Source organism: Labrus bergylta, chromosome 13, assembly GCF_963930695.1.
Source record: "Labrus bergylta chromosome 13, fLabBer1.1, whole genome shotgun sequence".
Classification (NCBI taxonomy): domain Eukaryota; kingdom Metazoa; phylum Chordata; class Actinopteri; order Labriformes; family Labridae; genus Labrus; species Labrus bergylta.
This window is the reverse complement of record NC_089207.1, coordinates 972163-987355: the sequence shown is the minus strand read 5'-3', so window position 1 is coordinate 987355 and position 15193 is coordinate 972163. Positions and strand designations below refer to the sequence as shown.

Sequence of the window (15193 nt, the reverse complement as noted above, 5' to 3'; positions counted from 1 at the left end):
ACTGTCTTCTATTGATAACATCTGTACACCGAAGCTGGGAAACACACCTTTTCAGGTGGGCACCTGAGAGCAGATGAACAAACAGTGTGTCTGCATATAAAACCAATAGTTAACATTGTTCCGTCCACATATTAAGAGATATTTGAAGTTTGAAAAAGTAGCCTAACTTAAGCCGTGTAGCCTCGCATGTAGGCGTCGTGACTACACAATGGTCGAGCTTCTACCTTATTGTGAAGGTCGGAGACCGGAAGCTCAGGTGTTAACACCTGGACGAGATACTTTCGTTTAGAACCTTGCCTGTTTATCTGCGTCCTACAGCCGCGCCCCTTTGTGTTACCTGAGCCCGACTGAGTGTTGACTTGATCCTGTTCTGACTTGTTGGAAGGAGAAATAACAACCCACGAGTTGTTGGAGTTAAATCAGAGAGTAAAAGTGTTTTTTCTGTTCCTGCACCCGAGACGACAAAGTGAAAGTACAGGTACACTGAAGGTACGACGGCGGCTGCGGAGCATACCTGTGATTATTCTGCTGCTCTGCAATGGGTTGCTTTTATTTCCTGGCCTCGTTCTTATTTACCTCCTGCCTCGGTGAGTTTTTCTTCTTTAACATTCTGCTGTTTTTATCTTGAGACTTAATGAACCTACAGAGCTGCAGACCTCACCACGAGCAGGACCAGACATGTTCAGTAATCATTAATACAAAGAGGGTTCAATAGTTCACTGCAGCTAAAAACTGTTTCCTTATCAGACATGTAAATAAGTTTTGACCTGTGCAGTATTTTTGCTTTTAAAAATGCATAATTCACATGTTTATTATGAAGTAATAGACTTTATAGAAACACAGCATTACTTTGATACGGTTGTTAATAACAGACTAAGAAATACACCTGATGATATTAGTCTATTTCATGTTTACTTTTATTTGTTTTAACTTTGTATTCAAATGTTTAACATCGACTTTACACTTGTTACACATGAACAAACTAAACACACATCTTCACCACTCTTTACTCAGCATGTATCATCATGAAGTGTTAATCCTGGGACAATGGCAGAGACGTGTTCTCTGGTCATTGTTCAGGCAGAAGTTTGACATATTTTTACTGATCGGAATCATACTGAAAGTTTTGACAGATAGATCTTGATGCATGGTTTTGTTCTCCGACTTAGAAAATATTCAATTCATGTAACACAAATAAAAGCCGGACTATCTCACAATTAAGACACTGGAACAAGGATTCTGGAAACATAAGTTGAAGGAGAATTTGTTGTTAGTCAGGGAGGTGATCAGGTACAACTGCTTGTATTTTAAGTGAATAAAATGTTAAACAGCTGATCTGTCTCCATGGTGATCCAATAACTGATGAAGTCTGTCAAATGCTGCTGTGTCGCCATAGGAAGTTGTTTAAATGACCTAGACTAAAAGTGACTTAGTCCTGCATTGAGATTAAAAATCTTATTTACAAGAGTAAAGCAGTACAATAAACACATTACAGAGATAAACACACAGAGTAATCACAAACACAGATCAACATCCTGAGTCACAGAGAAGAAAAGTTAATTATTCAAAGCATCTACAACCTGAAGCATCTTATAATAAATAATAATGTATACTTTATTGATCCCGCGAGGGGAAATTTGTTTTTACACTCTGTCTAGTTAACATGCTACACAAACATAGGCTGAAATACACACACATGCACAAACAGTGTTTGTGCACACTGAACCAGCGACCCTCTGATTCCCAACCCAAGTCCCTACAGACTGAGCTACTGCCTCCAACACCTTCAAACTACTTTAAAAAAGATTTAAAGAGACAGACACAGATCATCCTGCAGGAGATTCCAGACCGCATGAGCATCTTACCTTAAAGTCCTTTTCTCCATTTTTTTTATTTGGATTAAAAAAAGAAAGTTCTAGCCTCATATCCAAAAGTACGACGGAGGATTTGGGCCATGTTAAAAAATTATTATTATTTTAAATTTTGAGATTAAACTCATAAATTTACAAGAATAAAGTCGTAAATTAACAACTTTATTCTTGTAAAGTTACGACTTTAATCTCGAAAAAAAAAAAAAAAAAAAATGTAACATGGCCGTAATCCTCCGTCGTACAAAAGTGTTTTTAGTAACTTGCTGTTTTTTCTCCATCCACATTTATTATGAGTACAATATATTAATAACAGATAATAATGCTCGAGTACTAAACAGGATTAACGGTCTCTAAATTCTATAAACACGTTTCATTAGAGTTGTTTTAAATATGCAGAACCCTTACAAAGACACATGCTTCATATTCTCATACCTCTCTATGATCAGTTCTAGGTGCTGAACCGCCTACAAAATATGTCCTCAAGGGGACGGGGGAGAGCTTGAAGCCGACCTTTTCTGGACAACCAAATTCAATTCTGTGGAAACATAACGGAAACAAAGTGGTGGAGTTTGACAGCAGAGAGGAACAGGTGTACGGAGCGTACAAAAACAGGATCACTCTCGACTGGGTCTCGGCAGAGCTCGAAATCACCGGCCTCAAGTTAGAAGACAGAGGACTCTATGAAGTGGAAGTCGACATCAACAACATGTTACATCTGTCAGAATTCAAACTGGAGGTCATAGGTAAGTTTAACATTGAACACACAGATTATAATCAATCCATCCTACAGCTGGAAGAGGGTTAAAAGTAAAACCTCAGAGTAAAATGTAAATAGAAACAGAAAGGGATGATTTGAAACATTGAAACCCCGTATGGAATTGAAAATAGCACAAAGGCAACCTGCTAAATGTTGAAACTGTGAAATGACATTGTTTAATTTTCACCAAAATTTCCAACTTTTTGGAAACCAAAGTTTTTTTCATGAACATTTTCAACATTTTTTGAGGCCGAAATCTTTCACAAAAATGTTCAACTTTTTTTGATTTTGAATTAAATTTTATTCCAAAATGTTTAAAAAGAAAGTTGGTGCAGTAGCACAGAAGCTGATGGAACATGTCAAAGTTTAGAAGGTGAACTGGCTACAGGTTAGTAACATGATGGTTTAAAAAAAAGATGTGAAGGGCGTCTGTGAAAGTCTGTGCTGAGGTGAAACAATTAGAATCTTGTTGTTGTTTTTTTTACTTACAATTGAAATGAATGTGGGGTGTTCATTGTCTGCAAACTTTACATCATATAAAAAGATTCTGAGAATCTAAAGAAATATCTGTAAGTGGAGGACAAGGCCAACAAAACAAACTGTGTGTCCCTGAGACAGCCCTGCTTTAAAAACAGATTCTGTAGTGGACACGGCATTGGCTCAGAAACAGAGTTCTAGCTAGCTGGAAAAAAACTCCTTAATGTACGTCGCTTTGGACAGAAGCATCTTGTGAATGAATTGTAGAATCGGGCACACAACAGAGAAATCTAAAGAAACTGCTGAAGCTGTGAAGAAAAGCTGAAACATCAGAAGATGAGTTATTTTTCCAGAAATCAGTTTTAAACTTTGTGGCTTTAAGCCCTCAGAAGCTGAACTGAATGGATGTGCAAGGCTGATACAGATTCAGTGAGTCACACTGTTGGGCTGTAAAATCTGCTTTATGTAGAATATTACCAATGATCAACTTCAGACCTGTTATAAAACCTTTCACCACAGGTTTCATGGCTGTTGTGGGGATATCTTTATAGACTGTGTACTTTTGGCAACTTTCATATTTCAAGTCGCTCATTTCATCACATTTGTATTTTTGAGGATTTCAAGTGTCTGAATTGCATTTTTCTTTGGTGATGTAAATCATACAAGTGTTTAGGACTTGTTGTAATCAGAAACAAACTTATATCATCATCATTATTCTATCACATTCTACACTTCAGGCGGTCAGAACAATCCTTTTCTCACTTTAAGTTACCGTGGGCAAGTAACTGTAACAGGACTCTAAAAGGAACTGAAGGGCACTGTAGAGGGGAGAGCAAATATTATCTTTTTATATGTGTGCTATCAAATGGGTTTTATAGTCCTGGATCTACTTTTTTACGATGGCTTTGGTATCAGCCGAGAGGTGTGCCCTTGATAAAAAACTAATTGTTCAAGCATCTGAAGACGGTTTATATTCAGTGTCAAAGAAGAAGTTACTTTCACTCTCTTAAGTCACAGAACATAGTGAACACAGTGTGTGTGTGTGTGTGTGTGTGTGTGTGTGTGTGTGTGTGTGTGTGTGTGTGTGTGTGTGTGTGTGTGTGTCCTCTAAAGGAGTCGATGTTAATCATACTGTAACAGTACTTTATTCAACAGACACACTGATGTTTGACCTCAAACCCGTTCTGATAAGCAGTGTATGCCCTTTATACCCGACATTATGTTATCATGTTATTCACTTGTTTGCACAGATTTTATGTTTCTTTGTATACAAACCAGGACCCGACACATATGGGATTTTTGGGGCCGATATATCGAAAGAATTTGCTCAAGGGCGACATCTGCTGGATCAAAAAATCACATATAAAGCCTTTAAACACTCATTTTTACTTAGAAATGAACAATTATTATTAAAAACTATGTAAAACATAAATAAACTTAAATTGAAGAAACCTCGTTAAATTGGCTCATATCAGAGATAAAATTAGTCGATACCAATAGTGATGTGATGGGCTCATATCATATCAGCATCCAATACATACGTAACATACTACAATGATTTCAGTATGTATTCATTTATTTCTTTATTTTTTTACATGTTTCTTCAAGACAAGGTTGCCATGCCGACCATATCTTGTGAGATAAACAAAGACGGTGGCTCCGATGTTTCTGAGGTCCGGGCGACGCTGCTGTGCTCTGCAGACCCCACCCCACCTGAGTCCATGATGAAGTTTGAGTGGAGAGCACGGGGAAAATCACAACCGGGACACAAGTTTAATATTTCTCTGGGAGACGAACGAGATAACGAAGAATACAGCTGTTCAGTCAGCAACCCTGTGAGCAGTGAGACGGCGACATTCACAGCAAAGGATTGTTATCACGGTATGATCTCATGTATAACTGGACGTTCAGGTTTCTGATTTGGTCATTTTGAAGTGAACGTTCTTTTAGAAAACTTGAAGCTTTGTTGCCAAGTTACACTATTTCTCACCACGGTTTGACAGGAAGTTGAATGAAAATATATATATTTATATATTTTAATGAACCTTTATTTAACCAGGTTGGTCCCATTGAGATTAAAAACCTCTTTTTCACTGAGACAGAGCCGAGACAGGCAGCAGCAAAAACACAAAGTTACAGACAGAAACACAAAGAGAGACAAATTACAGTTTACAAAACACAACATTTTGGATTAAAAATAGAACCATCTATGAGTCATATCTGGGAATCAGTCGTTCAAACAGCTAAAACATCGACATCCTATAGAATCTGCTTCCATGTCTTTCATTTTAGATTTAAAAACATTTAAGGACTCCAGCTCCTTGAGCTTTAAGTCATTCTGTAACAGATTCCAGGCTGAGGGTGCAGAGGACCCAGAAGCCCTTAAGATCCCTTTGACTCAAGGATTCAAAGTTGTTAATAAATAAATCAGTGTTTTGGTTGTTGTAAAAGAGAGACTCTATATTCTCCTGTTGTTACAGTTCTACAGTAAGTTGTTTTGGTGATGAGTGATCTACGTCCCTCTAACTTTTGACTCTTGTGTTTCTGAAGATAATTCATCTGTAGCTGTGGCTGTCAGTCTGACTGTCGTTGGTTTAATCGTACTCGGGTTGATCATCTTCTTCTGCAAAAAGAGACAAAAAGGTAAAGTAGAAAGAAATTACACTTTCATTAGAAAAAATGATACCGAAAACATTTCTCAGGATGTAGATTCTAAAGAGAACGACCTGATAAGTAACATGTATGTTTATGAGGTCCAGGTATTCAGAAAGCGATGTGGAACAGTTCAGCGCTCAATACCTTTTCAAAGAGGAAAGGTAGTTTGTGAAGAAAGACAATAATGTTCCCCATTGTCTGAGTAGGTTCTCAGTCATCCAGGTCATGGTACATTTGAAGCTACATTCAAAATCAACTGGACTGGTTGAAGATCTTTTCTTTTTTCTTTTTTTACTTTATTTATATAGATCCTTTCAGACAAATTAAATTGCAGTTCAAAGTGCTTTACAAGAGTGCAGAAAAGTTATTGACAAAAAAGTAGTTTATAAAATCACTGAGAGACTAATGCACACCAATAAGAATTAAAAAAATATAAAAATTAAAAAATTAAATACGACACATAAAAGCAATAAGATATTAAAATTAATACATAGGAGAATAATATTTAAAATTGTAGTAGGATAAAAAAAGACAATACAGTAATGTTAAGATTTGAATTGATATAAAACACTATATAAAAGTCGGACTGAATAAATGAGTTTTCAGACTGCGTTTAAAAATCTCAATATTCTCCTCTCAGACCCTCAGGAAGGTCGTTCCACAGTCTCAGAGCGTAACAGCTGAAAGCTTTTTGTCCTGCTCTGTGGAACAACTAAGAGAGAGGAAGTGGAGGATCTGAGGGGTCGTACTGCTTCATAAACTAAAATCATATCTGATAGGTAGTCTGGTACAAGGCCATGTAATGCCTTATAAAGTAATAAAAGAAAATCTTGAACGTCTTCAGAACGTCTTCCAGATCTTCCACCAGTCCAGCTGATTTTGGATCAAACTTCAAATTCACCATGACCTATTGTGTCCTGTTATTTCAGTTAATTTCATTTGAATTATTTTTATTTGAACATTTTTTCAGATTGAATAATTTCAGTGATTTTTAAATGTTCTATTTTAATGTTTCTTTTCTTTCCTCTGTCATGATGCTTTTCATGTCTGAAGCACTTTGAATCGCCTTGTTGTTGAAATGTGTGACATAAATAAACTTGCCTTGCCTTATTGAACACAATCATCTTTTATTAATAATTAAAATCTTCATATTGTATTAAAACTAACAACATACTGATCGTCTTCTCTCTCTCTCCTCTCTCCTTTGCTTCCAGCATGTTTTGCTAAAGGACAACAGGATGATGAGGAGAAACAGACTGAAGGTATGATACTTTATGTTTTCAGGCTGAGACTTCCCTTCTTTTTTTTAACAGATCTAAAACTCATAAATATTTGATTTAGAATATAAAACTGTGAAATAGTCTGTATCTGCAGGTCACCTGACAACAGAGAGGATACTCTGGTATGCAGAGCTTGGTTCAAGTGATAGTTTCTGTTGAGCGATTGGATGATTTCAGAGTTTTCATCGATCGTCACTTTTATCTTCTCTGCCCATAAAACTACAATTTATTGTTTGTGATCTGTTTCAGGCTCAGATAAGGAGAAGGCTCAGGGAGGTGAAACCAGGCCTCTTCTTGATCAGCGACTCAATAATACTATGAGCCCCAATCACCCTGATAGCATGGTCAAAGAAGACACTGAATTACTCTTGGAAAAAGGTAAAAGCTGCTCAATATTAATTACTCCTGTTTGTTAAAGGTTTATTTTGGGGCTTAATGACTTTATTTTGAGAAAGGTCAGTGGATAGAGTCAGAAATCGGGGAGAGAGAGAGAGCGGGGAATGATCCACAGGTCCATCCTGAACCCGGGCCCTCCGCCTGAAGGACCACAGCCTCCCCACATGGGGCGCACACACCAACCACCGGCGCCTCGTTAATTACTGCTTTTAAAAACTACTACAGCTTTTAATGATTTACTCAGCTAAATAATATCTTTCTCTTATAACTTGGCTAACAGTGTGAGTCCTGAAAGAAGAACATTTCATATCATTTTATCATTTTCAATATAAAACAATATGTTTTGCTCTTTTATTTTTATTTTAGGGCCTGTTTCCTTTAAAGTACAAAGTTGTTCATTTTTAAAGAATGGGTATCACTGGAACGCCGATAGCCTGGTGGTTGAGGCTGTGGGTTCAGGTCCGACCTCTACTCTCGCCTCCCACAGTTTCCTGTCTCTATTCGCATGTCCTGTCAGATAAATGCAAAAAGGCTAAAGAATTAGTTTCACTAATTATAATTCAATTAATAATTCAATTACTTATCATGATTAATACACTGTTAAAAAAAGAACAGCAAATTAAGTTAGCTTGTTTTTGCTTTTAAGTGAGTGTCATGAAGAGGGTACGTGAAATAGACAGACGGGCTGGTCGAGGTAAATTCAACGGGGGAGAAAATAATATAAGCTGCGAGCTGTAACTAATGCTTATTTTATTATAACAACCATGAGGGCAACAAGTCCTCTCATCTAAGTCGCTGCAAACCATCAAACATTTGTCATATTTGCTGATAAGCTAATTCATTAATGATTGTAGTGCTTCAGTGTGTTTGCTTGAACAGTTTTTAAAGCTTAAATCTCTCTCTCTCTCTTTAAAGCTCTTAGAAGAAATATTTCTGATCATTGAAGAACTTTACATGTCTTGATTGTTTTCATCTTTCCTTCTTCTGCTGTTATTTTTATGAAACAACCCTAACCTTATCCAAATGACTGAACAATCACAGCACATTGATTTAACAATTCAAGAAATAAAACACCCACAACTTTTGAGAAATGTAAAACCATTCTTTCTTACTTTGCCCTCTAGAGCTTACATCCATGTCTGTTACCTGTGTGTATATTTTATTTAGCTCATAGTTTGATTGTGATTTTATTTATAAATAGTACAGAAAGGAGTAACATGATTAATCTGATTTCAGTTCACTGCATGTCATGAATTATTTTGATCTAAAGAATATTTTTCCTTCCAGAACCTGTTGGAGATACGGAGCCACGAAAAGGTAACACCACAACACACATTCTTAATGTTAGCTGAGACACGATATAAGAGAGGCTAGGAATAAAGCTGGCTGCTTGTGACTCTTTTCTCTTATCAGGTAACGTCAATGAGAAGAAAGAATTCTTTGAAAAAAAGGCTAAAGAAGCTCAACAGCCTCAAAACATAACAGGTAATTTTGAATGGGAAGTAGATTTCTGCAAACAGCTGCAGCTGATGTTTATTTTCATTTCCACAATCAAAAAGCAGAGAGTCCTAACATTTAACAAGGTACAGCAAATGAATAGTTGTTGTTGTTTTTACTTATAAATGACTTAAAATATGAATTAAATTCATGTTGATTCATTTTCCACCAATCAGAAAATTCCTGTATCAATCTATTGTTTCTGTACTACTCATTATTTCTTAATAGATTGTTCCTAACTGGGTTTATTGACTCCAGTGTCTGAGACTGTCTCTGTTCTGTTTAGTATCTTTAAGTATTTGTTTTCTCTTGCTGTTTGTTTCAATCAGATTCAGAAAGCTAGAACGCTCGCTCTATCAAACTTTACACACAGTACAGACGATTAGAGTATTTCTACAAGGTTCACTTTGTAACCTCTGAGAGACAAAACAAAGCATGCAACAGTACTTTCATTTACTTCTGGATTATTCTTAACAACAATAAAGACAAATCCTTGTGCAGAATCATTATCTGCACAAACAAAATCCTTGTTGGACCACTTGAGGTTCTTGACTCCTTTAAAGTCCTTGTAAAGTGTCTTTCACAGTCTGCTTGAACTTCAGACATCAGTGGTAACAGTCTTCATGTTCGTTTACATAAATAACGTGTGCTCACCGTACATGTCCGTCCCTTAATTCCGTCATAGTGGAACCAAAAACAAGGAACTTTAGTTCCACATAGAAACATAAAGATTTTAACATCCATGAATTATTATTTATTCATTTATCAAATACATTAATTTATGACAATATGAAATCATTTATGACTCATGAACTTTAAGGGCGTGGTCACACTGGTCATCTGTACCGTGCTGTACCCAAGCACGATTGCCCCCCGCTGGTCGGCATTCCCCTACACACTACACAGGACCTCTTGTACATAACATCGTAATACAACAGAGAGAGAGAGAGAGAGAGCGCGCGAGAGGGAGAGAGAGAGAGAGAGACAGAGAGAGAGAGAGAGAGAGAGCGAGAGAGAGAGAGTGAGAGAGAGAGAGAGAGAGCGAGAGAGAGAGAGTGAGAGAGAGAGAGAGCGCGTGAGAGAGAGAGAGCGCGTGAGAGAGAGAGAGTGCGAGAGAGAGAGAGAGTGAGCGAGAGAGAGAGAGAGAGAGCGAGAGAGAGAGAGTGAGAGAGAGAGCGAGCGAGAGTGAGAGAGAGAGAGAGCGAGAGAGAGCGCAAGAGAGAGAGCGAGAGAGAGAGAGAGATAAAAAAAAAAAGGCAGAGTCCGCGGCCGCACATCGGAGAACAACACAGAGATCATGACAGCTGCTTTGTGTGTTATATGTTATGTTAGTCTGTGTCTGATGTTAGTCAGACACAGAAACTCGTGAAACTCTTCAACGACATGAAACTCGTGCATGAAGTGTAGCGTGCCTGAGCACGATACGGAGCGGTCACACTGGTCAAACGAACTGGACTTTAGGGCTGAAGCGTGCTTGGGCACGGTACGGATGGCCAGTGAGACCAAAGTTTATGTAACAACACTTACCATCTTTGTACGACCCACAGCAGCAGCCAGCTCTCACCAGGACCAGGCTCCAGCGGCAGCCAGCTCTCACCAGGACCAGGCTCCAACAGCAGCCAGCTCCCACCAGGACCAGGCTCCAGCAGCAGCCAGCTCTCACCAGGACCAGGCTCCAGCAGCAGCCAGCTCTCACCAGGACCAGGCTCCAACAGCAGCCAGCTCCCACCAGGACCAGGCTCCAGCAGCAGCCAGCTCCCACCAGGACCAGGCTCCAACAGCAGCCAGCAGCCACCAGGACCAGGCTCCAACAGCAGCCAGCAGCCACCAGGACCAGGCTCAAACAGCAGCAGCCAGCTCCCACCAGGACCAGGCTCCAACAGCAGCCAGCTCCCACCAGGACCAGGCTCAAACAGCAGCAGCCAGCTCCCACCAGGACCAGGCTCCAGCAGCAGCCAGCTCCCACCAGGACCAGGCTCAAACAGCAGCCAGCTCCCACCAGGACCAGGCTCAAACAGCTGCTAGCTCCCACCAGGACCAGGCTCAAACAGCAGCCAGCTCCCACCAGGACCAGGCTCAAACAGCAGCTAGCTCCCACCAGGACCAGGCTCAAACAGCAGCCAGCTCCCACCAGGACCAGGCTCCAGCAGCAGCCAGCTCCCACCAGGACCAGGCTCAAACAGCAGCCAGCTCCCACCAGGACCAGGCTCCAACAGCAGCCAGCTCCCACCAGGACCAGGCTCCAGCAGCAGCCAGCTCCCACCAGGACCAGGCTCCAACAGCAGCCAGCTCCCACCAGGACCAGGCTCCAGCAGCAGCCAGCAGCCACCAGGACCAGGCTCCAGCAGCAGCCAGCTCCCACCAGGACCAGGCTCAAACAACAGCCAGCAGCCACCAGGACCAGGCTCCAGCAGCAGCCAGCTCCCACCAGGACCAGGCTCCAACAGCAGCCAGCTCCCACCAGGACCAGGCTCAAACAGCAGCCAGCTCCCACAAGGACCAGGCTCCAGCAGCAGCCAGCAGCCACCAGGACCAGGCTCCAGCAGCAGCCAGCTCCCACCAGGACCAGGCTACAGCAGCAGCCAGCTCCCACCAGGACCAGGCTCAAACAACAGCCAGCAGCCACCAGGACCAGGCTCCAGCAGCAGCCAGCTCCCACCAGGACCAGGCTCCAACAGCAGCCAGCTCCCACCAGGACCAGGCTCAAACAGCAGCCAGCTCCCACCAGGACCAGGCTCAAACAGCAGCCAGCTCCCACAAGGACCAGGCTCCAGCAGCAGCCAGCTCCCACCAGGACCAGGCTCCAGCAGCAGCCAGCTCCAACCAGGACCAGGCTCAAACAGCAGCCAGCTCCCACCAGGACCAGGCTCCAGCAACAGCCAGCTCCCACCAGGACCAGGCTCCAGCAGCAGCCAGCAGCCACCAGGACCAGGCTCCAGCAGCAGCCAGCTCCCACCAGGACCAGGCTACAGCAGCAGCCAGCTCCCACCAGGACCAGGCTCAAACAACAGCCAGCTCCCACCAGGACCAGGCTCCAGCAGCAGCCAGCTCCCACCAGGACCAGACTTCAACAGCAGCCAGCTCCCACCAGGACCAGGCTCCAGCAGCAGCCAGCTCCCACCAGGACCAGGCTACAACAGCAGCCAGCTCCCACCAGGACCAGGCTCAAACAGCAGCCAGCTCCCACCAGGACCAGGCTCCAGCAGCAGCCAGCTCCCACCAGGACCAGGCTACAGCAGCAGCCAGCTCCCACAGCAGCCAACTGTTGGAGCAGCTAACACAACACTGACATTTGGCCAAATCAAAAAAAGTGCAGAACAATAAAATTGACAACTTTATACCAACAACCTGTCTGAGAATATTTAATCACCGGTGTTTTGCACTAATAGACGATAACTGGGCCCAAGTAAATTTCCGACCTTTTCTCATTTAATTTTTCATTTATTCATAAAATTGCGTACTCCTGGTGTTTATGTCTGTCCGCGCGCGGGCATAAATTGAGATTAAAGATTAAAGTTGTTTGTTGCAAAAACTAGATTAATTTAGAGGGGAAAACACATTTGATATAAATACAAGCCAATATATACAGATAAGCCAGATAAGATAAGAGTAGGCCTACGACAAAAACAAAATTGGCGTTTTATGCTGAATGTTTTTTTTTTATATTGTGGAGATTTCTTTGCATACCACCACAGGGAGCCCGCGTACCACCGGTGGCGTACCATAGTTTGAGAACCACTGTACTAGTTAAATGGACTTGAGCTTGTATAGCGCTTTTCTAGTCTTCTGACTACTCAAAGTGCTTTTACACCACATGTCACACCTACACATTCACACACTGATGGTAGTGATGATCTCTATGTAGTATCATCCATCAGAAGTAACTAATTCCATTCATACACCACCACTGAAGCAGAGGGAGCAATTCAGGGTTAAGTGTCTTACCCAAGGACGCATCAGACATGTTGCCCAGCTGGGGATCAAACCCTCGACCTTCCGGTTGAGAGGCGACGACTCCACACACTGAGCCACAACCGCCCCTAGTTGCTATCTTTCTTTTCTTTTTTTTAAATTAATAACTTCATTAATATTATGAATGTTTTGTGTGTGACTAACTGAATCCTACATGTATTTTTTTAAAGATGTTTCAACTAATAATGCTTCATGAATGTTTTTAAAATAAGAGAAATGTTTATTTAATTATTAGTTTAACAGCACTAATGTTTCTGATGTCATGCTCAAACCTTTTGAGGTAACATGAGAGACACGACAAGGAACAGAAAAAAAACACTGTTTTTAATCATTAGACAAACTTTGTGGTGTAATGGAATAATATACAACTTATTGAACATCCAGCTACTGTGTCAAAGAATCTGATCACACTGAAGGTGTATTCATAAAGAATGTTTCAGTCAGATATTTGTATTAACTTGTACTGCCATTTATTTTTAAAGAGACGAGTTTGTGTCTGCTAATGAAACTGCTGTGAGGATAATATTTGAAGATTTCTCAGAGCTCAGGGTATAACTGTCACAACTTTTTGTGCTTTCTTGCATTAAATTAGGCGCTTTAGGGAACAGCAGTATAAGTTTTTATGATGAATGTTTTCCATTGGTCATTGAACTGATTATTAAAAGCTAATGTGATTATTCTATTTACTGTTTTCTCTTTTAAACGCTCAGTCACTTACTTTTCAAGAAATGCTGTAATGGTACCGTACATTTAACAGAAGGTCATTTTAAAGCTGTGAGTAATGAAAATGATTTACAGTTTGAAATGATTGTTGTAAAGAAACATAAAGTAATTTGTTTGTTCTTCCTGATTGTCTCATTTGCTTTTGATGGTAATGTAGAATCGACAGCTACAGTCTGTTTTATAAGCAGATCTAAACTCCTCACAGTGGTTTTAACTGTTTGATGGATTCATGAACAGATGGTCACAAACAACTGGCAGACTGGCCAACATCTGCATCCCATCCCTTTGTTTCAGATTCTCATACGAGGTGAGAGGAACTTGTGCCAGCAGGCCTGTTACATCATTCATCCTACAAAGACAGATTTAATTTTTTATATTTTATATTTAAACATTTTTAAATTCTATTTTATATATTGTAATATCTTCTTATTCTGTATTATTTAAGTTGTTGCTAGTTCTGTTTTATTTCCTTGTTAATTGTTTAGCACCAATACACCAAGTGAAATTCTGTATGTGTAAATGTACTTGGCAATAAACCCAGATTCTGATTCTGATTCTGATTCTGGTTCTGATTCTGATTCTGGTTCTGATGGAGACATATCTTACCAGCAGGAACCACGGTCACCGTGGCGGTCTGTGAGCGGCTGTTGGTCTTGCGATTGTTTTCCCACTCGGACACGGCACACTGATAAACACCTGAAAGTCAGGCTTTGTTTGGACTGAGCACTTAAGTTTCATTCTCTGAGCGTCAACAGGAGAGGCAGTTGACGTGTGTCACACCCTCTGTTGATTGCGAGCTAAAAATCTGGGACGGGATTTTCACGAAAATCCAAGTTTAAAAGAGTCTGAATCCGAAACTGCAGCAGAACAAGCTCTGATCTGAAAACTGGGAAGCGTCTGACGCGTCAGCGTGGCCACAGAGCCCGGGCATCCACGACTACTGCTTTGCCTATTTTCTCTGGTCATCTGCTAAATGCAATATGTGCTACAAAGAAATCTCTGTCATTCATGGGAACAGGAAAAGACACATCTGTCATAGAGAACGAAATCTTAACACCTTGTCTCTGCTTAAGAAAGCCTCTTCTACCCACCCTTCATTTACTTTTGGCCTCTGGAACTGTCAATCTGCTGTGAATAAAACTGAATTCATCCAAGCACTTGCAAAAATGTCAGACATTCAGGCACTTGCCCTTACTGAAACCTGGAGCCGCCCAGAAAATACACCAGCTGCTCTTTCTGTTGACACAGTGTTCTCACACACACCCCGCTCTGTTGGACGTGGAGGTGAAACAGGTATCCTCATTTCTAATACCTGGAAATTCAATAAACTCTTCCCACTGAGCAACAACTCCTCATTTGAATATCACACAATCTTGGTTACTGCTCCTATTAAAATGTACATTGCTATCATTTACCGCCCACCAGGGTGTAATCTGAATGATTTTGTTGTGGAACTGGACATGCTACTCTCAGAAATCCCTGATGATGGAACACCACTGATTGTAATGGGAGACATGAATGTACACGCTGATAAAGCCCAGGCAACAGAGTTCCTTGCTCTCCTA

The 15193-nt window shown here is 40.9% G+C and overlaps 1 protein-coding gene across 26 annotated transcripts in view; it reads left to right on the top strand.

Annotated features, from left to right (window-relative positions):
• LOC110005107 (protein starmaker) overlaps positions 1 to 15193 on the top strand; it is a 150870-nt gene that overhangs the window by 105110 nt on the left and 30567 nt on the right. For 11 of the 26 annotated variants that reach the window (XM_065962356.1, XM_065962349.1, XM_065962354.1 and 8 more), the window contains one exon: positions 6975 to 7022. The exons of 4 other annotated variants lie outside the window; for them this stretch is intronic. In XM_065962356.1, coding sequence (XP_065818428.1) covers positions 6975 to 7022 — 48 coding nt within the window. Of the gene's footprint in view, positions 1 to 2317; positions 2615 to 4713; positions 4987 to 5655; positions 5749 to 6974; positions 7023 to 15193 lie in introns of all 26 variants that reach the window. 11 more of the 26 variants (XM_065962348.1, XM_065962347.1, XM_065962344.1 and 8 more) reach the window with 3 other exon arrangements.